Raw genomic sequence first — 27,136 nt, 5'->3', positions numbered from 1 at the left:
TCTCTTTCTCTCTGTCTTTTCAGTTAAAATGTGTGTAACTGAGCATTACATAACTGACTCACAATAACAGACTTAAAAAAGTCTGTTGATGACTGGCTGCAGTGCCCAGGGTGGCACTGTAAACGCAGCTGTTTCCAGCAGTCAGTCAAGTGGACGTCAGCTCACAGCGGTGGTGCTAGGCTTTTTTCTGTGAAGCCCTTCATTCATGTCAAACACACAAAGCACCAGACTGTATCAGACTGTATTTCTGGCTGCAAAGAACAGGGCCTGACTGCAATACAATAATGCAATTACTAGAATGCTTGTAAGCTTTTCATGCTCCTATATTTAGCCTATATGGTTATCCCAAGGGGTTACTTTCAGTAGGACTAGGGACAATCATAACCTTACAACCCAGCACTAGAGATCTAGAATAGATTGCACATTTATTTTTATTTTAAACAATAAAAAAAATGGGGGGGTAGACGAGCTTTAATATTGCAGATAGATTGTAACTTCTATCAATGTAATTGTCTGCATCACTTCCAATCCCCCAATTGATTTTTTTCTCTCGCATACACACATATATACATATCTATATATACACATATATATCTATATATATATACACACACACACACACACACACACACACATATATATACATATACATATATATATATATATATAGTTGAAGTCGGAAGTTTACATACACTTAGGTTGGAGTCATTAAAACTCATTTTTCAACCACCCACAAATTTCTTGTTAACAAACTATAGTTTTGGCAAGTCGGTTAGGACATCTACTTTGTGCATGACACAAGTAATTTTTCCAACAATTGTTTACAGACAGATTATTTCACTTATAATTCACAGCACTTCACAAATTAGATGGCATCATGAGGAAGGAAAATTATGTGGATATATTGAAGCAACATCTCAAGACATCAGTCAGGAAGTTAAAGCTTGGTCGCAAATGGGTCTTCCAAATGTACAATGACCCCAAGCATACTTCCAAAGTTGTGGCAAAATGGCTTAAGGAAAACAAAGTCAAGGTATTGGAGTGGCCATCACAAAGCCCTGACCTCAATCCTATAGACAATTTGTGGACAGAAATGAAAAAGCGTGTGCTTCCCACTTATTGTGGGAAGCTTGTGGAAGGCTACCCGAAACGTTTGACCCAAGTTAAACAATTTAAAGACAATGCTACCAAATACTGAGTGTATGTAAACTTCTGACCCACTGGGAATGTGATGAACGAAATAAAAGCTTAAATAAATCATTCTCTCTACTATTATTCTGACATTTCACATTCTTAAAATAAAGTGGTGATCCTAACTGACCTAAAACAGGGAATTTTTACTAGGATTAAATGTCAGGAATTGTGAAAAACTGAGTTGAAATGTAGTTGGCTAAGGTGCATGTAAACTTCCGACTTCAACTGTATATTGAAGTCGGAAGTTTACATGCTTGGGGTCATTGTCCATTTGGAAGACCCATTTCCACCAAGCTTTAACTTCCTGACTGATGTCTTGAGATGTAGTTTGTTAACAAGAAATGTGTGGAGTGGTTGAAAAACAAGTTTTAATGACTCCAACCTAAGTGTATGTAAACTTCCGACTTCAACTGTATATATACATACATACACATCCATATACACATCCATCCATACATACATACATATACACACATATCCTTTAAATAAATATATTTCCCTTTATTACTTTCCAACCCCACCACCCCTTCCCTAATTGGAGTAAACTAGTGAACAACAACGCTTAGGCCTCTACTTCCAGCTTATACATACTATATACATTTTATGGACACAGTCAATTTTACAATAATTATATTTTGTTTGTTTTTACTCCTGAACTTTCTCTACCCTCAACCTCTCCGATCATTATCATGATGTCCATCCAGTTTGCTTCTATATGCCATATCTCTCCAACTGTGCTCCTTCACAAAAGCTCTCAACCTATAACCTATATCCTTATTATGGACACAGCATGCCCTACATTAGTTATCTTGTTGTTATTAGTTGTTGTTAGTTGTTATTAGTCCCATCCCTCAGCTCCATTCAACACCTCCCATCTATCTCTTAACACCATCCATATTGGATCTCTATTTGCCATATATTTTTCAACTGTACTGTGATGTTTCACAAAACTTCTGAACCCTTCTATTCTCATTGTTTCTACAGACTGTAAATTGAAAATAAATATTTTTGCTAAAAGTATTATTATATTATTGATTGATTGACTATGACTTTTCAAATCACCCAGTAGTGCTATCTGCAGGGTTAGCTCCAGGTAAATATTGCAATCCTTCAGCCATTCCTGGACCTGTGACCAAAAACAAGCCACAAATGGACAGTACCAAAACAAAATGATCTAATGATTCTGTCTCTTCGCAGCAAAATCTGCAGAGCTGGGAAGATTGTATCCCGCATATAAATAACATTCTATTGGTAGCAAGAATTTTGTATAATAATTTAAATTGAACAATTCTAAGTTTTGAATCCGGCGTCGTTTTGCGTATCAGTTCATAAACACTATGCCATGGAATCGGTACGTCAAAAATCTCTTCCCAACAATTTTGCAATCTATATGGGACGGCTGTCAATCCTTTGGTCCTTAAATGAAACTGGTATACTTTTTTATTTATCACAATTTTCTTTAACCAATTATGTTCTTTAATGCAGGGCTGACAGACAAGTTCCTTACTTTTTCCCCCTTCCACTTTCCTCTTCCATTTTTGCGGTAAGGCTGCAATTATTTGGTTGTAATTTTGGGTAGAGCAGACATTTGCATATGTTTTTGTTAGCTGCATGTGCTACATAACTCCACCAGTCCTACCTATGATATCTTTTACGGAGATTATACCTTTTTTAAACATTTTTTCAAAAAATACTGGCTTTTTATCAATTAAGTATATTCGAGTTTAACCACAATATTTGTTGCATTATTTGTTCTGTCGTTTCTGGAGGATTAAATTGAAATTGCAACCAACTTTCTATGGCTAGTTATAGAAATCGTGATATTTGGGAGATGATTTCCTTTTCAAATAACTGAAAGTGAGAGGTTGTAATCTGAATAAAGGGAAAAAAGGCCATTCTTGAACATGTGGTGAGACAATCTTACTAATTTGCTAGAGAACCAGTTCGGATTTAAGTATAATTTTGTATGACTGAAGCTTTTAGTGATAGGTCTAATGCTTTAATATTTAATCATTTCTGTCCTCCGAATTTATATTCATTATATAAATAGGCCCGTTTAATTTTGTCTGGCTTGCCGTTCGAAATAAAATGGAATGTTTTTTTCTCATATAATTAAAAAACAGTTCGCTAGGCGTAGGCAAGACAATAAGCAAATAGGTCAACTGGGATAATACTAAAGAGTTAATAAGGGTGATTTTTCCACAAATTGACAGGTATTACCTTCCCATGGTAACAAGATCTTATCTATTTTTGCTAACTTTCTATTAAAATGTATTGGAGTGAGATCATTTATTTAATTTGGGATATGTATTCCGAGTATATCCACATCACCATCAGACCATTGTATTGGTAAACTACATGGTAATGTAAAATTTTTATTTTTTAGTGATCCAATACGTAATATAGTACATTTATCATAATTCGGTTGTAATCCAGAGAGGTTAGAAAATGTATCTAGATCCTATATGAGGCTGTGGAGGGATTCAAGTTGTGGATTTAAAAGAAAACATGAATCATCAGCGTATAATGACAACTTTGTTTTTATGCCCTGGATTTCTAATCCCTTGATATTATTGTTGGATCTGATTTTAATAGCTAACATTTCGATGGCCATAATAAATAGATATGCCGATAGTGGACAACCTTGTTTTACTCCTCTTGACAGTTTAAACCTTTCGGAGAAATAGCCATTATTGACTATTTTACACCTAGGGTTACTATACATGATTTTAACCCATTTTATAACAGATTCCCCTAAATTGAAATGCTCCAGGCATTTATATATAAACTCCAGTCGTACTTTATGAAATGCCTTTTCAAAGTCTGCTATGAATAGCAGGCCTGGTTTCCCAGATTTTTCATAGTGTTCTATTGTTTCCAGTACTTGCCTTATATTATCTCCAATGTATCATCCATGTACAAAACCTGTCTGATTCGAATGAATAATGTCCGACAATACCTTGTTAATTCTATGCACTATACATTTTGCTAAAATTTTTGCATCACAACACTGAAGTGTATGGGGCCTCCAATTTTTTTAATGGACTGGATCTTTAATTTCCCACTTGTATAATGTTTAAATCAGACCTTCTTCTTGAGTGTCTGATAATCTACCATTTACATAGGAGTGGTTAAAACATGCTAATAACGGTCCTCTGAGTATATCAAAAAATATTTGGTATACCTCGACTGGTATGCCATCCAACCCTGGAGTTTTCCCGGACTTAAAGTCTTTAATTGCATCCAGATGTTCCTCCTCTGTAATTTCACCTTCACATGAGTTTGTTAATTTTACATTATCAATAGAAAAAAAATCCCTACAATTAGCTTCAGTTAGAGGAGATGGAGGCGACTGAAACAAAAACATATTCTTAAAAGTACTTTGCTTCCTCCTTCAAAATATCATTTGGTGAATCATGGGTGACTCCGTGAATTGCATGGCCTCTAAAAGGCACATTTAAAAGTGTCCAGTACAATAAGGGGATTCATCTGTCCTAGTTAAAAACAAGTTATCATCCAATAGGCTTTGATTACATTTCCAATATCCTCGCCCACATCGAAATTCAGTAAGAGTAATGTCTATGCCAATTATATGATGGTCCGACCGCATTCTGTCCCCTATCAACACTTTTTAAAACTTTTGGTGCCAACGAGAATGACATAGGAAAGAAGTCAAGACGACTAGCTTGATTGAGTCTCCGCCATGTACAGTGGGGGAAAAAAGTATTTAGTCAGCCACCAATTGTGCAAGTTCTCCCACTTAAAAAGATGAGAGAGGCCTGTAATTTTCATCATAGGTACATGTCAACTATGACAGACAAAATGAGGAAAAAAAATCCAGAAAATCACATTGTAAGATTTTTAATGAATTTATTTGCAAATTATGGTGGAAAATAAGTATTTGGTCAATAACAAAAGTTTCTCAATACTTTGTTATATACCCTTTGTTGGCAATGACACAGGTCAAAAGTTTTCTGTAAGTCTTCACAAGTTTTTCACACACTGTTGCTGGTATTTTGGCCCATTCCTCCATGCAGATCTCCTCTAGAGCAGTGATGTTTTGGGGCTGTCGCTGGGCAACACGGACTTTCAACTCCCTCCAAAGATTTTCTATGGGGTTGAGATCTGGAGACTGGCTAGGCCACTCCAGGACCTTGAAATGCTTCTTACGAAGCCACTCCTTCGTTGCCCGGGCGGTGTGTTTGGGATCATTGTCATGCTGAAAGACCCAGCCACGTTTCATCTTCAATGTCCTTGCTGATGGAAGGAGGTTTTCACTCAAAATCTCACGATACATGGCCCCATTCATTCTTTCCTTTACACGGATCAGTCGCCCTGGTCCCTTTGCAGAAAAACAGCCCCAAAGCATGATGTTTCCACCCCCATGCTTCACAGTAGGTATGGTGTTCTTTGGATGCAACTCAGCATTCTTTGTCCTCCAAACACGACGAGTTGAGTTTTTACCAAAAAGTTCTATTTTGGTTTCATCTGACCATATGACATTCTCCCAATCCTCTTCTGGATCATCCAAATGCACTCTAGCAAACTTCAGACGGGCCTGGACATGTACTGGCTTAAGCAGGGGGACACGTCTGGCACTGCAGGATTTGAGTCCCTGGCGGCGTAGTGTGTTACTGATGGTAGGCTTTGTTACTTTGGTCCCAGCTCTCTGCAGGTCATTCACTAGGTCCCCCGTGTGGTTCTGGGATTTTTGCTCACCGTTCTTGTGATCATTTTGACCCCACGGGGTGAGATCTTGCGTGGAGCCCCAGATCGAGGGAGATTATCAGTGGTCTTGTATGTCTTCCATTTCCTAATAATTGCTCCCACAGTTGATTTCTTCAAACCAAGCTGCTTACCTATTGCAGATTCAGTCTTCCCAGCCTGGTGCAGGTCTACAATTTTGTTTCTGGTGTCCTTTGACAGCTCTTTGGTCTTGGCCATAGTGGAGTTTGGAGTGTGACTGTTTGAGGTTGTGGACAGGTGTCTTTTATACTGATAACAAGTTCAAACAGGTGCCATTAATACAGGTAACGAGTGGAGAGGAGCCTCTTAAAGAAGAAGTTACAGGTCTGTGAGAGCCAGAAATCTTGCTTGTTTGTAGGTGACCAAATACTTATTTTCCACCATAATTTGCAAATAAATTCATTAAAAATCCTACAATGTGATTTTCTGGATTTTTTTTCCTCAATTTGTCTGTCATAGTTGACGTGTACCTATGATGAAAATTACAGGCCTCTCATCTTTTTAAGTGGGAGAACTTGCACAATTGGTGGCTGACTTGAGGGTGATAGTTTGTAGTGTGATCCTTTACGGTCCATTGAGCTATTTAAAACAGTATTATAATCTCCCACCATAATAATAGAGTCTTGTATTGCTTGCAGGGTTGATAATTTATTATATATATATATATATATATATATATATATATATATATATATATAGTCAAAGAAGTGTGGATCATCATTATTTGGTCCGTAAAGGTTAATGAGCCATATCTGTTTATGGTTCAATAACATATTTAAAATCATCCATCTACCTTGCGGATCTGTTTGGACAATTTGCACATTTGGATTGAAATTACTGTTAATTAATATCATCACCCCTTTTGAGTTTCTTTGCCCATGGGAGAAGTATATTTCGCCCTCCCAGTCCTTTTTCCACACAACTTCATCTAGAATTGTTGAATTAGTTTCCTGTAAACAATAGATATTATACAGTCGTGGTCAAAAGTTTTGAGAATGACACAAATATTGGTCTTCACAAAGTTTGCTGCTTCAGTGTCATGAGATATTTTGTCAGATGTTACTATGGTATACTGAAGTATAATTGCAAGCATTCCATAAGTGTCAAAGGCTTTAATTGACAATTACATTACGTTTATGCAAAGAGTCAATATTTGCAGTGTTGATCCTTCTTTTTCAAGACCTCTGCAATCCGCTATGTCATGCTGTCAATTAACTTCTGGGCAACATCCTGACTGATGGCAGCCCATTCTTGCATAATCAATGCTTGGAGTTTGTCAGAATTTGTGGGTTTTTGTTTGTCCACCCGCCTCTTGAGGATCGACCACAAGTTCTCAATGGGATTAAGGTCTGGGGAGTTTCCTGGCCATGGACCCAACATTTCGATGTTTTGTTCCCCGAGCCACTTAGTTATCACTTTTGCCTTATGGCAAGGTGCTCCATCATGCTGGAAAAGGCATTGTTCGTCACCAAACTGTTCTTGGATGGTTGGGAGTGTCTTGTTTTGTATGCTTTGTACAAAATAATAAAATGCAGGACGACAGGATATTTATAAACGTAGCTCTTTATTAACTAGCTATAACTGGCATGTTCATGTGTCTCCGGCCATGATCATCTTTAGAATGACCTCACCACCTGGGTGGTCTTAACCAATCATAGCACAGTATGATATGACAGTAGAATGCATCCAATTACAATTCAGTATGCTGACACATATGAATATTACATCCCCCTTCTTTTAAAAAAAAGAAATAAATACGTAGAACAACAAAGCGTTTCTTTTGAATACATGCTCTGTAGTTTGAACGAGGTAAGTAACCATTTAAACAGCACCAACTGCATTAACATAACAGACTGAAACAATGATTCAGCATACTGTTACTTTTAGAACAAATATTTCTCAGCAACTCAGCTTTTCACTGTAGCAATGACATCTCAACATATCAAACAAATACAATACCAAAGCATTTCAAGTTAACTTTCAATAACAAGTTTACAGTCTGGAACTCTTTTAGGGCAGCGATCCGCCTACACCCTTTCACAGGTCTAGGACAGATCTAGGCTTGACCTCTCTTCCTGACCTTGTGTGATATGAAGCTGAGTATGCTTCTGTGTCGGTCAACAGTTCTTGTGGTGTTGCAGGTAAGTATGGTGTATGTTGTGTTGTGTCTGTGTTTAGTCCATCCCATTCTCTTTCAGGGGAACAGTTCATCTCGTCAGTGTGTTGTTCTTTTATGTTCAGTAGGTGACGACGATTGCGGCGGTACACCGCTCCTTCTGCGGTGCGAACGTGATATGAACGTTCAGTGTCAGCTGGTTGGATGACGACTGCTGGCTTCCAGTAGCCATGCTCCTGGATTCTAACTGACTCTCCGTCGTTCAGTGGTGGCAGTGGTCTGGCTGACCTGTCGTAGTATCGCTTTTGCTGTTGTTGCCTCTGTGCACGTTTTGCGTGCATTTCCTTGTAGCTGACGACCTCAGGTTGCAGCTGCTGGTTGGTGCTGGGAAGGATTGAGCGAAGTCTGCGGCTCATCAACAGCTGGGCTGGTGATTTGAAGTTGTCAACTGGAGTGTTGCAGTATTCAAGGAGACTGAGGTAGGGGTCTCTCTTGTCTGCTTTTGCTTTGTCCATGAGTGATTTAGCGATCTGCACAGATTTTTCAGCAAGGCCATTACTTTGAGGGTAATGTGGGCTTGTGGTGACGTGTGTGAACTCCCTTGCTTTTGTGAAGGATTCAAACTCATTTGATTTGTAACAGGGCCCATTGTCAGATATTAAAGTCTCTACAATGCCATGCCCGGCAAAGGCTGCTTTCAGCTTGTATATCACAGCTGCAGATGTGGTGCTGTGAAGCTTGTCGAGTTCGAAGTACCTGCTGTGGTAGTCCACTGTTATAATGTAGTCCTCGTTGTTCCATGTGAACAGATCGGTTGCCACGACCTGCCAGGGTCGGTCTGGGATACGGTGAGGTAACATTGGCTCTTTGGTGTTTGAGGGGCGTCGTTCAAGACAGGTGGGGCATTTACCAACCATGTCCTCTATTTGTTTGCACATTCCGGGCCAAAACAAAATGTCCCGTGCTCTCTGTTTGCACTTTTCCATGCCCATGTGTCCAGCATGGATCTTTGTCAAAATCTCTTCTCTGAGACTGGTAGGAATGATGATTTTCTCTCCTTTGAAAATGATTCCGTTGATCTGTGATAGTTCGTCACGATGGTTCCAGAACTCTGAGACGCTCTGAGGGCATTTTCTCCTCTCCTCAGGCCATCCTGACTGTATGACTTTCCTCAGCTGTGTGAGTTGTGTGTCTTTTTCTGTTTCTGCTCGGATCTCCTTCAGTTTTGTGTCACTAACTGGTAAGCTGCTGTACACAGTGTGCACATGCATGTCCATGCCTTCACTGAGGCTGCTGTCCTTGTAGGTAAGAAACTTCCTGGAGAGTGTGTCTGCGACAGGGATGTCTTTGCCTGGAAGGTGAGTGATTGTGAAGTCGTATTTTTGTAGTTGAAGGATCATTCTCTGTAGCCTTGGCGGGGCTGCGGCTAACGGTTTCCTCATGATTGACTCGAGGGGCTTGTGGTCTGATTCCACAATGACTTGTCGTCCATAGACATACTGATGGAAACGCTTACATCCGAACAGAATGGCGTACAGCTCCTTTTCGATTTGAGCGTAGTTGATTTCATAGTCTGTGAGAGATTTGGAAGCGTAGCCGATGGGTTTTCCTTCTTGCAGTAGCACTGCCCCTAGTCCATACTTCGACACGTCCACATGGAGTCTGAGCTCTTTGTTGGGGTTGTAGTAGGCAAGGATAGGTCCTGGTTCTCTCGTGATCAAGTCTTTCACTTTCTGGAAAGCGATGTCGTGTTGGTTGTCCCAGAGGAACTCACTGGACTGCTTTAGCAGCTGACGCAGGGGTGCATTAGCATTGGAGAGGCTGGGTGCGAACTTGGCTAAGTAGTTGACCATGCCAAGCACTGTTTCCAGCTCTGCGCGGTTCTATGGTGGCTCCATTTCCTTTATGGCTGAGATCTTCTGCGGATCTGGCTTGATTCCATTCGCTGTGAGAAGATGTCCGAGGTAGCTGACCTCTGTAGCGCCGACTGTGCTCTTCTCGGGGTTGAGCCGGACTCCTCTCTCGCGGGACCTTTGCAGCATCGCGCTGAGGTTTCTGTCGCGTTCCTCTTTGGTTCGACCATAGACAAGGATGTCGTCCACAATTGCCACGACTCCGTCGAGGCCTTCGTACATCTCGTCGATCTTTCGCTGAAACTCGTCTTGGGCTGAGATAATCCCAAAAGGCAGGCGACGGAACCTGTAGCGTCCAAATGGTGTGTTGAACGTTGTGAGCTTAGATGACTCTTCTGTGAGCTTGATAGCCCAGTAGCCTGATCTGGCGTCCATGACACTGAAGTAGCGTGCGTCCGCTAGCTTGTGTGTGATGCCATCTAGCGTCGGTAAGGGGTAATGGGGGCGTTTGATAGCCTTGTTCAAGTCTCTTGGGTCGAGACATACTCTGAGCTTGCCTGTGCGTGGTTTCTCCACCACCACTAACGCGTTGACCCAATCCGTCGGTTCTGTAACCTTGGTGACGATGTCAGATTGCTCCATGCTCTCCAACTCTTTCTTCAGACGGGCGCGGAGAGCAAGTGGAATCTTTCTCGGTGGGTAGACCACAGGTGTTGCGTCTGGCTCAAGGTGAATGGTACATTCTCCTGGGAATAGTCCTATTCCTGTAAAAACATCAGCAAACTCCTCCATGACATTCTCTATCTCTACTGGTGCTGTCACTGATAAAACTAGCTTGATAAGGTCCATGTCTAAACATGCTAAGACCTAGCACTGCAGGTACTCGAGTGTCAACAACGTAAAAGTCCAACATCATGTCCCTTTCCTTGTATTTGCATTTGAGAGTGCATGTGCCTTTTACTGGGAGCTGTTCACCACCATAACCAGTCAGTCTGCGCGTGGTGGCCTGTAGCTCACACTCAGATGTCAAGCTTCTGTACTTACTCAGAGGAATAATGTTTACTTGTGCACCAGTGTCTAGTTTGAATTTTAGCTCTGTGCCTTGTCTTCCTATCTCAATGTCAGCAAAGGCTTGCTCTGTCTCTGATATCTGACTTTTCTGTGTCACTGAATCAAAAAACAGTTCATCAGCATTTGACTCTTTGATTGACATTTCATCTTCACTCACTGTATGTACTGTTTTTCCACGGTAAACTCTGCACACTTTTGCAAAGTGATTCCATTTTCCACATTTAGTACACTGTTTGCCTTTAGCTGGGCAATTCCCCTGTTCGCCATGCACTTTGTATCCACAATATCCACATGTTTTGGGGCGTTTGGAGTCTGTGTCGCTCTGTTTTGGAGTTCTGTCTGACTCCGTTCTGAAACATGCTCTCTGGGCACTGGAGGTGTGCTTTGATGTCTGCCTGACTGCGTGCACTGCTTGTTCACGTGATGCGCTCGTACTGCCGCCTGAAATGGTTTTCATCTGAACCTGTGCTAGCTCGTGAGATCTAATCCAACATTCAAAAGTTTCTCTCACTCGCGGTGAGTGTATTCCAAATACAATACGGTCCCTGACCATCTCATCCTTGTTTGCATAATCACAGTCTTTCACAAGCAGACACAGCTCAGTGACAAACTGTTCAAACGATTCGCTAGCGCCTTGTACTTTCTCATGGAATTTGTACCTAGCGTAATTGTATTGGTCTTTGGCACAACATATGCTTAAAAACGATCGTAGTATGTTTTCAGTACCTTTGATTCAGCCTTGTAAATGTCTCTCCCTTTTTCACCGATCCAGAGGAGCAGGTAGCTGCACTTTTCCTCTTCTCCTCTTTCCTTCAGAGGACCCGTGAACATCAGCTCCACATGCTGTTTGAACTTACGCCATGCATCGGGTAGATTTGTAGACCCCCAATCCATTCGAGGTGAAGGAACTCCAGCAAAATCCATCTTTTAGTCCTTTTACTCTGACACCATTTCTTGTTTTGTATGCTTTGTACAAAATAATAAAATGCAGGATGACAGGATATTTATAAACGTAGCTCTTTATTAACTAGCTATAACTGGCATGTTCATGTGTCTCCGGCCATGATCATCTTTAGAATGACCTCACCACCTGGGTGGTCTTAACCAATCATAGCACAGTATATGACAGTAGAATGCATCCAATTACAATTCAGTATGCTGACACATATGAATATTACAGGGAGAAGTTGCTCTCGCAGGATGTGTTGGTACCATTCTTTATTCATGGCTGTGTTCATAGGCAGAATTGTGAGTGAGCCCACTCCCTTGGCTGAGAAGCAACCCTACACATGAATGGTCTCAGGATGCTTTACTGTTGGCATGACACAGGACTGATGGTAGCGCTCACCTTGTCTTCTCCGGACAAGGTGTTTTCCGGATGCCCCAAACAATCGGAAAGGGGATTCAGAGAAAATGACTTTACCCCAGTCCTCAGCAGTCCAATCCCTGTACCTTTTGCAGAATATCAGTCTGTCCCCGATGTTTTTCCTGGAGAGAAGTGGCTTCTTTGCTGCCCTTCTTGACACCAGGCCATCCTCCAAAAGTCTTTGCCTCACTGTGCGTGGAGATGCACTCACACCTGCCTGCTGCCATTCCTGAGCAAGCTCTGCACTGGTGGTGCCCCGATCCCGCAGCTGAATCAACTTTAGGAGACGGTCCTGGCGCTTGCTGGACTTTCTTGGGCGCCCTGACGCCTTCTTCACAACAATTGAACCTCTCTCCTTGAGGTTCTTGATGATCCGATAAATGGTTGATTTAGGTGCAATCTTACTAGCAGCAATATCCTTGCCTGTGAAGCCCTTTTTGTGCAAAGCAATGATGACGGCACGCATTTCCTTGCAGGTAACCATGGTTAACAGAGGAAGAACAATATTTCAAGCACCACCCTCCTTTTAAAGCTTCCAGTCTGTTATTCCAACTCAATTAGCATGACAGAGTGATCTGTTATCTGCCAAGCCATTGCAATTATAACTGGCTATACTTATTTCACCACTTACCATAATGAGATACAGGTTTCAAATCTATTTATCATAATATATGTTTGTTAATTTACCAATAAAAAATACCATAGTGATTGAGTGTCCATATAGCTGTACCATGATATTTGCATTGCTACTAAGTAACCTTCCAATTGTTCTCCACTATTCCCCCCGCTAAAGCCCCTCCCCATCCCAAGTTGGGTTGCCATCCCACTGATCGGCATACCACCCCTGTCCCCCCGGATCCCTAGGCCCCCCGAGAGGCCAGGACCCATCCTTCGAAAACAGCACACAGTGCCACCTACAAAACAGAGGCAGGTCAACCGCCAAACGCATTTCCAGTGCTCTCACCTGAATATATATATAGCTATTAAAAATATATATCTATTCAAATATCTTGCATATCTTCATTTCCATCATTATCAATTAATATGCGTTAAAGTAAAGGATTGTTACCTATAACCCGGATTGCCATTGTATTACATTACATTTTTGTCAAGCAATTCTTATTTTAGCAAACAATTATTGTGGTTCAATCCTATATTATCCCTAATGTAACAGTGTTACTTCCGTCCCTCTCTTCGCCCCTACCTGGGCTTGAACCAGGGACCCTCTGCACACATCGACAACAGTCACAAAAGCTGCGGCCCTTGCAGAGCAAGGGAAACAACTACTTCAAGGTCTCAGAGCGAGTGACGTCACCGATTGAAACGCTACTAGTGCGCACCGCTAACTAGCTAGCCATTTCACACCGGTTACACTCACCCCCCCTTTGACCTCCTCCTTTTTCGGCAGCAACCAGTGATCCGGGCCAACAGCATCAATGTAACAGTGTTGCTTCCGTCCCTCTCCTCGCCCCTACCTGGGCTTGAACCAGGGACCCTCTGCACACATCGACAACAGTCACCCTTGAAGCACCGTTACCCGTCGCTCCACAAAAGCCACGGCCCTTGCAGACCAAGGGAAACAACTACTTCAAGGTCTCAGAGCGAGTGACGTCACCGATTGAAACGCTACTAGTGCGCACTGCTAACTAGCTAGCCATTTCACACCGGTTACACTAACATCCTTACCCCGTTGCAACAGATGTGGGACACACACACACACACACACACACACACACACACACACACACACACACACACACACACACACACACACACACACACACACACACACACACACACACACACACACACACACAACCCATTTCCTCCACAATCAACCATAACCTCAGATGCGGTTGTTACATCCCAGAGCCCAACTCAAGAAAGGACCTGATTTACAAAAGTATATACAGTTACAGCTGTTTGAGAAAGCATGCAAGATTGAGCAAAAATTTACAAAACAATTATATTTGAGTAACCTATGTCAAGTCCTAGGTGATGGAGATCAGATCCACCCTCTTCCCCTGAGACACAAACACTCTGGTCCCCCGTTGTAACCATTTTCCCAAGCATCTCCGTGCGGTCAGACCTTTGATTATTTTGTGCCACCTGGGCCACAATGATAAACCCCCTCTCTGATTGTCCGAGTGTGACCCCCTCCCCATGGGTTACTGCAGCTAGTGTTGCCAGCACTGCCACTACCTGGGTGGGGTACCCCACCGGAATCCCCACCGGCTAGGTACAAGGTCGTCAAGGTTCTCATTAGCAGCTTTGAGAATTTCCTTGTATATTATGCTCTCCCATCAGGGGGCTTTGTTGGACCAACCCTGCCAGGCAGGCTCAGAATCTTGAGGGTGCAGTGCTGCTCTAGTAGGTCTCTGACCGCATTTATCTTTCTGTTTTGGCTGCATATAGGTAACTTACAGCAGGGCCATAAAACAGATGGGGACTTCTCTTTGGTGTATGGGTTGCTCAGGTGGGTGACTAGGATATTGGGTTGTGGACCGTTCCATCATGATAGGACAATAAAATAATAGATTAGATGTATACTTTATTTTAAAATGTATATCCCTCATCTGCACAAAATTGAAAGCTCTCTCTCACAACCCCTGCTCACAGACACACGTTGGTTCTGGGATATGCAACCATTTCCTTTCTCACTCACTTAACGCCACACTTTTCCAAACACAAAAACGCACACCACTACTTCCATCACAATACATCCACACATACCCACATACTGTGCCTTCTATGTCTTCTGTTTGCTATGTTTTTATCTCCACTATGTTGATTGAGTACTTGTGTTCTAATTAATTATATTTGAAGATGTATTATTTCGCTTGTTATCCTTTCTTGTAATAACGTCTTATCCCTTTATAAAATATTATAAATACTATAAATGTGCTTTATTATTACAATCCCTACCATGGCTAGTATTGGGTGTTCCATTATTCGACGCCTCTATTAGAACTTTCAGAATAGCCATGGAGTAGTCTTTGTTTCGCTGAACATTTGGTTGTCAATATACAGTTTATAACTACGAGAGCAACAAGCTTCCCTTTTAATCTATTTTCCTTGAAGATTGGGTACAGAACTTTGTGCCGTTCTGCAATCTCCCTCGGGAACTGATCATTCATGCATATCTTCGTGCCAGCAGGTCTTTTACCTAGGCTTTTAACCATTACTTTATCCTAAAAGAAAGCAAATTTGGCAACAATTGGACGCTCATATCTCTGTCCTCTTTGTCCGAAACGGTGTACACGTTCGAGTTGGATTTTATCGACAGCATCGAGTGGGATTTGAAGCGCTGTAAGAAAGAATCTAGTCTGTATGTCTGGTAAGGCTTCTCTCAGAAAGCTGTTCACCCTTTTAAGTTCCTTAACGTCCGTTTCTATCTTAGTGACTGTCCCTTTTAGCTTTTTTTGTATCTTTCTCCATTAATCCCAGCTTTTTCGTCACTCATTGCAAGACTCGCCTTCAACTCTTTTACATCCTTACTGACCAACTCTAGAATGCCCAGTTTGCCATTTATTGACTTCAAACAGATCGCTTTCCACACTTACCAGTCCCAGTGGTGAAAAGCATAAATCATATACATATATCAATACGCCATCTTGCACGTTGTTGATTGTTATGCTTAGCTGTGACAACTCTACTTCACACTGACAAATATGTTTCCCACATCCGTGCCATTTCCTCTTCAAGCTTCACATTAATTAGCTTTGATACAGGGAGGACAGATGTCAAAAGAGCAGGGAAGACGGTAACGAAAGTTGGCAGATGTGAGGGAATGGGACCAATTTGTGTGTGTGTGTGTACGCGTGCGTGCGCGACTGTGCATGCATGAGTGTGTTATGTGTGTGTGGGTAGTCATACCTGGCTGTGAGCGGTCCCTGAGCTGTCACTCCGGCTGAGAGGAGCGTCTCCCTGTGAGGCAGAGAGAGCCGACTGCTCCGAGGCGGAGCGTCGTGCGGCTGAAGGGGGCGAGGAGTGGAGGGAGTGGGGGAGGGAGTGCAGGCTGTCCGTGTCTGCATCCTCCTCCTCTTCTTCCTCCTCTTCCTCCTCTTCACCTCCTTGCGTTGAGGTGTTTTCCCCAGCTTCCTGGTGGCAGAGCACCAGGTCCACCAGGTCTTCCTTCTCCCTGCAGGTGTCTGTAGGGATGTTGCGCAGCAGCAGGTACTGGCGCAGGTCTTTAACGCGCAGCGCCATGAGCTGTGGTCTCTGGAAGGCCGTGCCACGCAGGAGGTGACAGGTGGTGCAGCAGCGGAGGTTCTCCTGCAGCACCGAGCACAGGGCACAGAAACTCTTCTTACAGTCCGAGCATATGTGCTGAGAGAGAGGGAGAGCGAGAGAGAGAGAGAGAGAGAGGGAGGGAGAAAGGCGGAGGGGGAGAGCGAGAGAGGGAGTAGAGAGAGAGAAAGAGAGCGAGAGAGTCACCACACACATTTAGAAGACAGGTGATCCCATCAGACAGTCATGTCCATTCCTCCTGATCAATTAATTACTAGATTTAATTAATTATTGGCATCATGGAGTCATTTAACATTCCTGTTTTTGGAAATCTATTAATTACAACTAATCAAATCACATTTTCTTTGTCACATACATGTGTTTAGCAGATGTTATTGCGGGTGTAGCGAAATGCTTGTGCTTCTAGCTCCGACAGTGCAGTAATATCTAACAATTTCACAACATATACCCAATACACACAAATCTAATAAGGAATGGAATTTAAGAATATATACATTATTGGACAAGCAATGACAGAGCGGCATGGACTAAGATACAGTAGAATATTATAGAATAGAATACAGTATATACATATGAGATGAGTAGTGCAAGATATGTAAACATTATTAAAGTGACTAGTGTTCAATTTCTTAAAGTGGCCAGTGATTTCAATAGGCAGTAGCAGCCTCTAATGTACTATTGATGGCTATTTAACACTCTGATGGCCTTGAGATAGAAGCTGTTTTTCATTCTCTCGGTCCCAGCTTTGAGAGGGATCTGCCAAATTTGCTAGACAACAGCTTTCCAAAACAAGGACTCATTCCCTATGATGTCACCATGTTCTAGGACAGAGGATGACTTTATCCCATTTCTTGGCACAGAAAATCTAAATAATACTATATGGAAAATTGCCCAGATATTCCTGACATTTACAAGCTTATCTCAGTTTACTGAGCCAATTCAGATAAATCGACTGAAAGCCAGTTTGAATGGAGATTTTTCCATATCATTGGTGTGTAAATGAGCTGCGGACTGCTCTGACAGATCCATTCTTCAATCATCAGTGTTAATCCCCGGAACCTGTCCTTTCATGACACAAATATCAAGCTGAGCCACACACACACACACACACACACACACACGTGTGGTTATAATATATCCCGGGACTGAACCTGCCATCGGCATGGCAACAGGTGTGAGCAGGCTGATAGAGCAGTCTGAGCCTGGAAGCTCGGAGAAAGCTGAACCCTCCATCACTGTCCCAGCGTGCCACACTGTCAGACAATGCCTAGATACACTCTGCCATTTACCTGTCTGCAGTCTAAGCTGGTGCCCTGGTGTGGCCATTATGATAGAGTACTTCATATGGAAGTTAGAGTTTTCTTTGTTTATTTTTAAGGGACGCATTCTTCCTCCTCCTCATCATTAGCATAATATTCTATCACACTGTCAGATCCTCATCTTCCTCATCATAAACAACATCATCATCATCGTTTTACACACTATAAACATCATCCTCAACACCACCTACCTTGCGCCTGAAGACAGAGAAGGCCAGTCCACAGGCCTTGCAGAGCTGGCCTGCGCTCCCTGAGCTGGTGGGGGGGTAGGTGGAGTACCCGGCGCTGGGGGCAAAGCGGAAGGGCCCCGCCCCGGCCCCGAACCCGGTCTGCTGCCCGCGCACCGTCCCTGTGCCCATCACCTCGTTTAGCAGCCCACAGCATGACGCCCACATAGACGATGCCCCTGCCTACGACACAAACAGCATGCACGTCTGTTCTTTTTAAACTAATGTCTCCAAGTTTGAATGCATAGTTTACATTTTACATTTTAGTCATTTAGCAGACGCTCTTATCCAGAGCGACTTACAGTTAGTGAGTGCATACATTTTCATACTGGCCCCCCGTGGGAACCGAACCCACAACCCTGGCGTTGCAACCCTAGCATTGCAAGCGCCATGCTCTACCAACTGAGCTACACAAGTTTAGAGTCCTATTATCCATCCCAGTAGGTTCATAAACAATATGCCTTAGGCAGTACTGAAATCATAGTAGCCTGAAATGCAATCAATACAGTGCCCCAATTTCACCTGTAAGAGAATGTTTCCTTTTTTTTTTTACAACTTTTGTTGCAGGTCGCATCACTAAGGGAAAGGCATCTCAGAGACTTCTCACTTTATTCGTCATTTGTCCCTGAATCCCACAATGCCTCAGTGTGATCTTCAGCTGCACAACAACCATTCCCCTCGATGAACTACATGCCTTTGTAGCTCCTGAGTTCCTCTACAAAAGGTATTGAAGCATTATAATACAGTCTCCGGAATCCTAACACATTGAAAAATGTGTAGCTGTGCATGACGGCAGCCGGCGTATTCAGAACAGAGGACTGTGAACAGTGGTGCAGAGGTGGATGTTACGGCCTATAGAGCTTCAGAGGAAATACTTAATAGTCTCTCAGACTGGAAGGAACAGAGTGAAAGGCACAAAAAAAGACAGTGAATGTGGGCTGCAAACACATTATTATGAGAACTTTGAGGTTGAAGGTTGAAAATGGTCAAGCACCAGAACCCAAACAGCCTGTCATAATGAGCTTGTCCGAAGGGGATGTTGGGATTAATCAATATGTTTCTGTCCATTATCTAATGAATAACAACATTGCAGCAGGAAAGTGACCACAACGCTACAGAAAAAAATCCCCTGATGAGAGTAAGGTGAAAACATCTCTATGTAAAGACTTGTAAAGTTACTATGGGAGCAGTAGGGTAATTTCTCAGTTATGACAGCCTTATGACCTGGTAGAGTAGGTGCACTTAGGGATATTAGTGTGGTCAAGGACCATAGGAGGACCATACAGTGGATGTGACATGTTTGCCTGATCAATGTTTACTGACAGCAAGACTGTCCACTCCAGAGCCTGAGACCCAAGATGGTGTGATCTCAGGCGCAGCTCCTTGGAGCATACTGATGAGAGGATGGGGGAGGGGCAGGGAGTGAGAGAATGTGTCTTCTGTTCCACGGTCTGGGGAATCAATAGCTGACATGAGCATACAGTATGTGGCTCTGTCTGAGTTCAGAAGAGAACACAGTGTATATTTTACGAGCCGTGGTTGCCGCTGTCCACAAATAAAGCTCTGCTCAGCCATGACCTGCCACAATACTCAGGCCTGCCATGTGGTCTGTGATCTTACCTCACTCGCCTGCCTACTTAACCAGCTTGCAGTTACATCATCCAGGAGCTATATGTGGAACTGACTGCACTGAGAAAGAGAGGGTCTTCTCCGAAATACATTACAGCAATAAGCTAGTTGTGAAACTGAACAGAAAGGACCACAGCTCACTTTCTAGTTACAATTTTCCTGATAATATTTTGCTTTGTTGCCTTCAGAAAGTATTCATACACCTTGACTTATTACATAATTTGTTGTGTTACAGGCAGAATTGAAAATGGATTAAATATTTTACAAAATCTCACCCATCTACACACAATACCCAATAATGACAAAGTGAAAACATGTTTTAAGAAAAGTTAGCAAATTAATTGAAAATGAAATACAGAAATCTCATTTACATACAGTACCAGTCAAAAGTTTGGACACACCTACTCATTCCAGGGTTTTTCTTTATTTTTTATATTTTCTACATTGTAGAATAATAGTGAAGACATCAAAACTATGAAATAACACATATGTAATCATGTAGTAAGCAAAAACGTGTTAAACAAATCAAAATATATTTTATATTTGAGATTCTTCAAATAGCCACCCTTTGCCTTGATGACAGCTTTGCACACTCTTGGCATTCTCTCAACCAGCTTCATGAGGTAGTCACCTGGAATGCATTTCAATTAACAGGTGTGCCTTCTTAAAAGTCAATTTATTTCCTTCTTAATGCGTTTGAGCCAATCAGTTGTGTTGTGGCAAGGTAGGGTTGGTATACAGAAGATAGCCCTATTTGGTAAAAGACCAAGTCCATATTATGGCAAGAGCAGCTCAAATAAGCAAAGAGAAATGACAGTCCATCATTACTTTAAGACATGAAGGTCAGTCAATCCGGAATATTTCAAGAACTTTGAACGTTTCTTCAAGTGCAGTCGCAAACCATCAAGCGCTATGATGAAACTGGCTCTCATGAGGACTGCCACAGGAAAGGAAGACCCAGACTTACCTCTGCTGCAGAGGATAAGTTCATTAAAGTTAACTGCACCTCAGATTGCAGCCCAAATAAATGCTTCACAGAGTTCAAGTAACAGACACATCTCAACATCAACTGTTCAGAGGAGCCTGCGTAAATCAGGCCTTTCATGGTCGAATTGCTGCAAAGAAACCACTACTAAAGGACACCAATAAGAAGAAGAGACTTGCTTGGGCCAAGAAACACGAGCAATGGACATTAGACTGGTGGAAATCTGTCTTTTGGTCTGATGAGTCCAAATTAGAGATGATTTTCTCCAACCGCCATGTCTTTGTGAGATGCAGAGTAGGTGAATGGATGATCTCCGCATGTGTGGTTCCCACCATGAAGCATGGAGGAGGAGGTGTGATGGTGTTTTGCTGGTGACACTGTCTGTGATTTATTTAGAATTCAAGGCACACTTAACCAGCATGGCTACCACAGCATTCTGCAGCGATACGCCATCCTATCTGGTTTGCGCTTAGTGGGACTATCATTTGTTTTTCAACAGGACAATGACCCAAAACACACCTCCAGGCTGTGTAAGGGCTATTTTACCAAGAAGGAGAGTAATGGAGTGCTGCATCAGATGACCTGGCCTCCACAATCACCCAACCTCAACCCAATTGAGATGGTTTGGGATGAGTTGGACCACAGAGTGAAGGAAAAGCAGCCAACAAGTGCTCAGCATATGTGGGAACTCCTTCAAGACTGTTGGAAAAGCATTCCTCATGAAGCTAGTTGAGAGAATGCCAAGAGTGTGCAAAGCTGTCATCAAGGCAAAGGGTGGCTACTTTAAAGAATCTCAAATCTAAAATATATTTAGATTTGTTTAACACTTTTATGGTTACTACATGATTCCATGTGTTATTTCATATTTTTGATGTCTTCACTATTATTATACAATGTAGAAAATAGTAAAAATAAAGCAAAAACCCTGGAATGAGTAGGTGTGTCCCAACTTTTGACTGGTACTGTAAGTATTCACACACCTGAGTCAATACATGTTAGAATCACCTCTGGCAGCGATTACAGCTGTGAGTCTTTCTGGGTAAGTCTCTAAGTGCTTAACACACCTGGATCATACAATATTTGCACATTATTCTTTTGAGAATTCTTCCAAGCTCTGTCAGGTTGGTTGTTGATCATTGCTAGACAGCCAATTTTCAAGTCTTGCCATAGACTTTTAAGACGATTTCAGTCAAAACTGTAACTAGGCCACTCAGGAACATTAAATGTTGCCTTGGTAAGCAACTCAAGTGTATATTTGGCCTTGTGTTTTAGGTTATTGTCCTGCTGAAAGGAGAATTTGTCTTCCAGTGTCTGTTGGAAAGCAGACTGAACCAGGTTTTCCTCTAGGATTTTGCCTATGCTTGCTCTATTCTTTTTATCCTAAAAAAACTCTAGTCCGATGACATGATGCAGCCACCATCATGCTTGAAAATATGAAGAGTGGTACTCAGTGATGTGTTGGATTTGTCCCAAACATAACGCTTTTTATTCAGGACAATAAGTTAATTTCTTTGCCGTTGTACTTTAGTGCCTTATTGCAAACAGGATACATGTTTTGGAATATTTTGTATTCTGTACAGGCTTCCTTCTTTTCACTATATCAATTAGGTTAGTATTGTGGAGTAACTACAATGTTGTTGATCTATCCTCAGTTTTCTCCTATCACAGCCATTAAACTAACGTTTTTAAAATTATATATTATATGTATTTTTATACCCTTTTTTCTCCCCAATTGGTAGTTACAGTCTTGTCCCATCGCTGCAACTCCCGTACAGACTCGGGAGAGGCAAAGGTCGAGAGCCATGCGTCCTCCGAAAGACGACCCTGCCAAGCCGCACTGCTTCTTGACACACTACTCGCTTAACCCGGAAGCCAGCCGCACATAAACTCAGCAAAAAAAGAAACGTCCTCTCACTGTCAACTGCGTTTATTTTCAGCAAACTTAACATGTGTAAATATTTGTATGAACATAACAAGATTCAACAACAGACATAAACTGAACAAGTTCCACAGACATGTGAATAACAGAAATGGAATAATGTGTCCCTGAACAAAGGGGGGGTCAAAATCAAAAGTAACAAACAGTATCTGGTGTGGCCACCAGCTGCATTAAGTACTGCATTGCATCTCCTCCTCATGGACTGCACCAGATTTGCTGTGAGATGTTACCCCACTCATCCACCAAGGCACCTACTAGTTCCCGGACATTTCTGGGGGGAATGGCCCTAGCCCTCACCCTCCGATCCAACAGGTCCCAGACGTGCTCCGACAGTGCAGTAATATCTAACAATTTCACAACATATACCCAATACACAAAAAAAGTAAGGAATGGGATTTAAGAATATATACATATACAGTGGGGGGAAAAAGTATTTAGTCAGCCACCAATTGTGCAAGTTCTCCCACTTAAAAAGATGAGAGAGGCCTGTAATTTTCATCATAGGTACACGTCAACTATGACAGACAAAATGAGAAAAAAATATACAGAAAATCACATTGTAGGATTTTTTATGAATTTATTTGCAAATTATGGTGGAAAATAAGTATTTGGTCAATAACAAAAGTTTCTCAATACTTTGTTATATACCCTTTGTTGGCAATGACACAGGTCAAACGTTTTCTGTAAGTCTTCACAAGGTTTTCACACACTGTTGCTGGTATTTTGGCCCATTCCTCCATGCAGATCTCCTCTAGAGCAGTGATGTTTTGGGGCTGTCGCTGGGCAACACGGACTTTCAACTCCCTCCAAAGATTTTCTATGGGGTTGAGATCTGGAGACTGGCTAGGCCACTCCAGGACCTTGAAATGCTTCTTACGAAGCCACTCCTTCGTTGCCTGGGCGGTGTGTTTGGGATCATTGTCATGCTGAAAGACCCAGCCACGTTTCATCTTCAATGCCCTTGCTGATGGAAGGAGGTTTTCACTCAAAATCTCACGATACATGGCCCCATTTATTCTTTCCTTTACACGGATCAGTCGTCCTGGTCCCTTTGCAGAAAAACAGCCCCAAAGCATGATGTTTCCACCCCCATGCTTCACAGTAGGTATGGTGTTCTTTGGATGCAACTCAGCATTCTATGTCCTCCAAACACGAAGAGTTGAGTTTTTACCAAAATGTTCTATTTTGGTTTCATCTGACCATATGACATTCTCCCAATCCTCTTCTGGATCATCCAAATGCACTCTATCAAACTTCCGACAGGCCTGGACATGTACTGGCTTAAGCAGGGAGACACGTCTGGCACTGCAGGATTTGAGTCCCTGGCGGCGTAGTGTGTTACTGATGGTAGGCTTTGTTACTTTGGTCCCAGCTCTCTGCAGGTCATTCACTAGGTCCCCCCGTGTGGTTCTGGGATTTTTGCTCACCTTTCTTGTGATCTTTTTGACCCCACGGGGTGAGATCTTGTGACTGTTTGAGGTTGTGGACAGGTGTCTTTTATACTGATAACAAGTTCAAACAGGTGCCATTAATACAGGTAACGAGTGGAGGACAGAGGAGCCTCTTAAAGAAGAAGTTACAGGTCTGTGAGAGCCAGAAATCTTGCTTGTTTGTAGGTGACCAAATACTTATTTTCCACCATAATTTGCAAATAAATTCATAAAAAATCCTACAATGCGTTTTTCTGGAGAAAAAAAAACTCAATTTATTTGTCATAGTTGACGTGTACCTATGATGAAAATTACAGGCCTCTCTCATCTTTTTAAATGGGAGAACTTGCACAATTGGTGGCTGACTAAATACTTTTTCCCCCACTGTATGGACAAGCAATGACAGAGCGGCATGGACTAAGATACAGAAGAATATTATAGAATAGAATGCAGTATATACAAATATGAGATGAGTAGTGCAAGATATGTAAACATTATTAAAGTGAATAGTGTTCCATTTCTTAAAGTGGCCAGTGATTTCAATAGGCAGCAGCAGCCTCTAATGTGCTATTGATGGCTATTTAACAGTCTGATGGTCTTGAGCTCGGGTGGTTGATGTCCTTGATGATCTTTTTGACCTTCCTGTGACATCGGGTGCTGTTTGTGTCTTGGAGGGCGGGTAGTTTGCCCCTGGTAATGCGTTCGGCAGACCGCACCACCCTCTGGAGAGCCCTGCGGTTGTGGGCGGTGCAGTTGCCGTACCAGGCGGTGATACAGCCCGACAGGATGCTCTCAATTGTGCATCTGTAAAAGTTTGTGAGGGTTTTAGGTGATAAGCCACATTTCTTCAGCCTCCTGAGGTTGAAGAGGCTCTGTTGCACCTTCTTCACCACACTGTCTGCGTGGGTGGACCATTTCAGTTTGTCGGTGATGTGTACACCAAGGAACTTGAAGCTTTCCACCTTCTCCACTGCGGTCCCGTCGATGTGGATAGGGGGGTGCACCCTCTGCTGTTTCTTGAAGTCCACGATCATCTCCTTTGTTTTGTTGACGTTGAGTGAGAGGTTATTTTCCTGGCACCACACTCCCAGAGCCCTCATCTCCTCCCTGTAGGCGGTCTCGTCATTGTTGGTAATCAAGCCTACTACTGTTGTGTCATTTGCAAACTTGATGATTGAGTTGGAGGCGTGCTTGGCCACGCAGTCATGGGTGAACAGGGAGTACAGGAGGGGGCTGAGCACGCACACATGTGGGGCCCCAGTGTTGAGGATCAGCGAAGTGGAGATGTTGTTTCCTACCTTCACCACCTGGGGGCGGCCCGTCAGGAAGTCCAGGACCCAGTTGCACAGGGCGGGGTTCAGACCCAGGGTCTCGAGCTTAATGATGAGCTTGGAGGGTACTATGGTGTTGAATGCTGAGCTATAGTCAATGAACAGCATTCTTACATACAGTGGGGAGAACAAGTATTTGATACACTGCCGATTTTGCAGGTTTTCCTACTTACAAAGCATGTAGAGGTCTGTAATTTTTATCATAGGTACACTTCAACTGTGAGAGACGGAATCTAAAACAAAATTCCAGAATATCACATTGTATGATTTTAAAGTAATTAATGTGCATTTTATTGCATGACATAAGTATTTGATCACCTACCAACCAGTAAGAATTCCAGCTCTCACAGACCTGTTAGTTTTTCTTTAAGAAGCCCTCCTGTTTTCCACTCATTACCTGTATTAACTGCACCTGTTTGAACTCGTTACCTGTATAAAAAAGACACCTGTCCACACACTCAATCAAACAGACTCCAACCTCTCCACAATGGCCAAGACCAGAGAGCTGTGTAAGGACATCAGGGATAAAATTGTAGACCTGCACAAGGCTGGGATGGGCTACAGGACAATAGGCAAGCAGCTTGGTGAGAAGGCAACAACTGTTGGCGCAATTATTAGAAAATGGAAGAAGTTCAAGATGACGGTCAATCACCCTCGGTCTGGGGCTCCATGCAAGATCTCACCTCGTGGGGCATCAATGATCATGAGGAAGGTGAGGGATCAGCCCAGAACTACACGGCAGGACCTGGTCAATGACCTGAAGAGAGCTGGGACCACAGTCTCAAAGAAACCATTAGAAAAAGAAAACCATTAGTAACACACTACGCCGTCATGGATTAAAATCCTGCAGCGCACGCAAGGTCCCCCTGCTCAAGCCAGCGCATGTCCAGGCCCGTCTGAAGTTTGCCAATGACCATCTGGATGATCCAGAGGAGGAATGGGAGAAGGTCATGTGGTCTGATGAGACAAAAATATAGCTTTTTGGTCTAAACTCCACTCGCCGTGTTTGGAGGAAGAAGAAGGATGAGTACAACCCCAAGAACACCATCCCAACCGTGAAGCATGGAGGTGGAAACATCATTCTTTGGGGATGCTTTTCTGCAAAGGGGACAGGACGACTGCACCGTATTGAGGGGAGGATGGATGGGGCCATGTATCGCGAGATCTTGGCCAACAACCTCCTTCCCTCAGTAAGAGCATTGAAGATGGGTCGTGGCTGGGTCTTCCAGCATGACAACGACCCGAAACACACAGCCAGGGCAACTAAGGAGTGGCTCCGTAAGAAGCATCTCAAGGTCCTGGAGTGGCCTAGCCAGTCTCCAGACCTGAACCCAATAGAAAATCTTTGGAGGGAGCTGAAAGTCCGTATTGCCCAGCGACACCCCCCGAAACCTGAAGGATCTGGAGAAGGTCTGTATGGAGGAGTGGGCCAAAATCCCTGCTGCAGTGTGTGCAAACCTGGTCAAGACCTACAGGAAACGTATGATCTCTGTAATTGCAAACAAAGGTTTCTGTACCAAATATTAAGTTCTGCTTTTCTGATGTATCAAATACTTATGTTATGCAATAAAATGCAAATTAATTACTTAAAAATCATACAATGTGATTTTCTGGATTTTTGTTGATAAAAAATTACAGACCTCTACATGCTTTGTAAGTAGGAAAACCTGAAAATTGGC

At 42.7% G+C, this 27,136-nt stretch overlaps 1 protein-coding gene across 8 annotated transcripts in view; it reads right to left on the bottom strand.

Moving 5' to 3' along the window:
- LOC121582377 (E3 ubiquitin-protein ligase RNF34-like) overlaps positions 1 to 27,136 on the bottom strand; it is a 49,959-nt gene that overhangs the window by 8,479 nt on the left and 14,344 nt on the right. For 5 of the 8 annotated variants that reach the window (XM_045225165.1, XM_045225167.1, XM_045225164.1 and 2 more), the window contains 2 exons: positions 18,108 to 18,326; positions 16,223 to 16,675 (listed from right to left, as the gene is read on the bottom strand). In XM_045225165.1, coding sequence (XP_045081100.1) covers positions 16,223 to 16,675; positions 18,108 to 18,326 — 672 coding nt within the window. Of the gene's footprint in view, positions 1 to 16,222; positions 16,676 to 18,107; positions 18,351 to 27,136 lie in introns of all 8 variants that reach the window. The other 3 variants (XM_045225171.1, XM_045225170.1, XM_045225169.1) reach the window with 2 other exon arrangements.

Source organism: Coregonus clupeaformis, chromosome 15 (assembly GCF_020615455.1).
Source record: "Coregonus clupeaformis isolate EN_2021a chromosome 15, ASM2061545v1, whole genome shotgun sequence".
Taxonomy (NCBI): Eukaryota; Metazoa; Chordata; class Actinopteri; order Salmoniformes; family Salmonidae; genus Coregonus; species Coregonus clupeaformis.
This window is presented reverse-complemented; position numbering and strand designations above follow the sequence as displayed.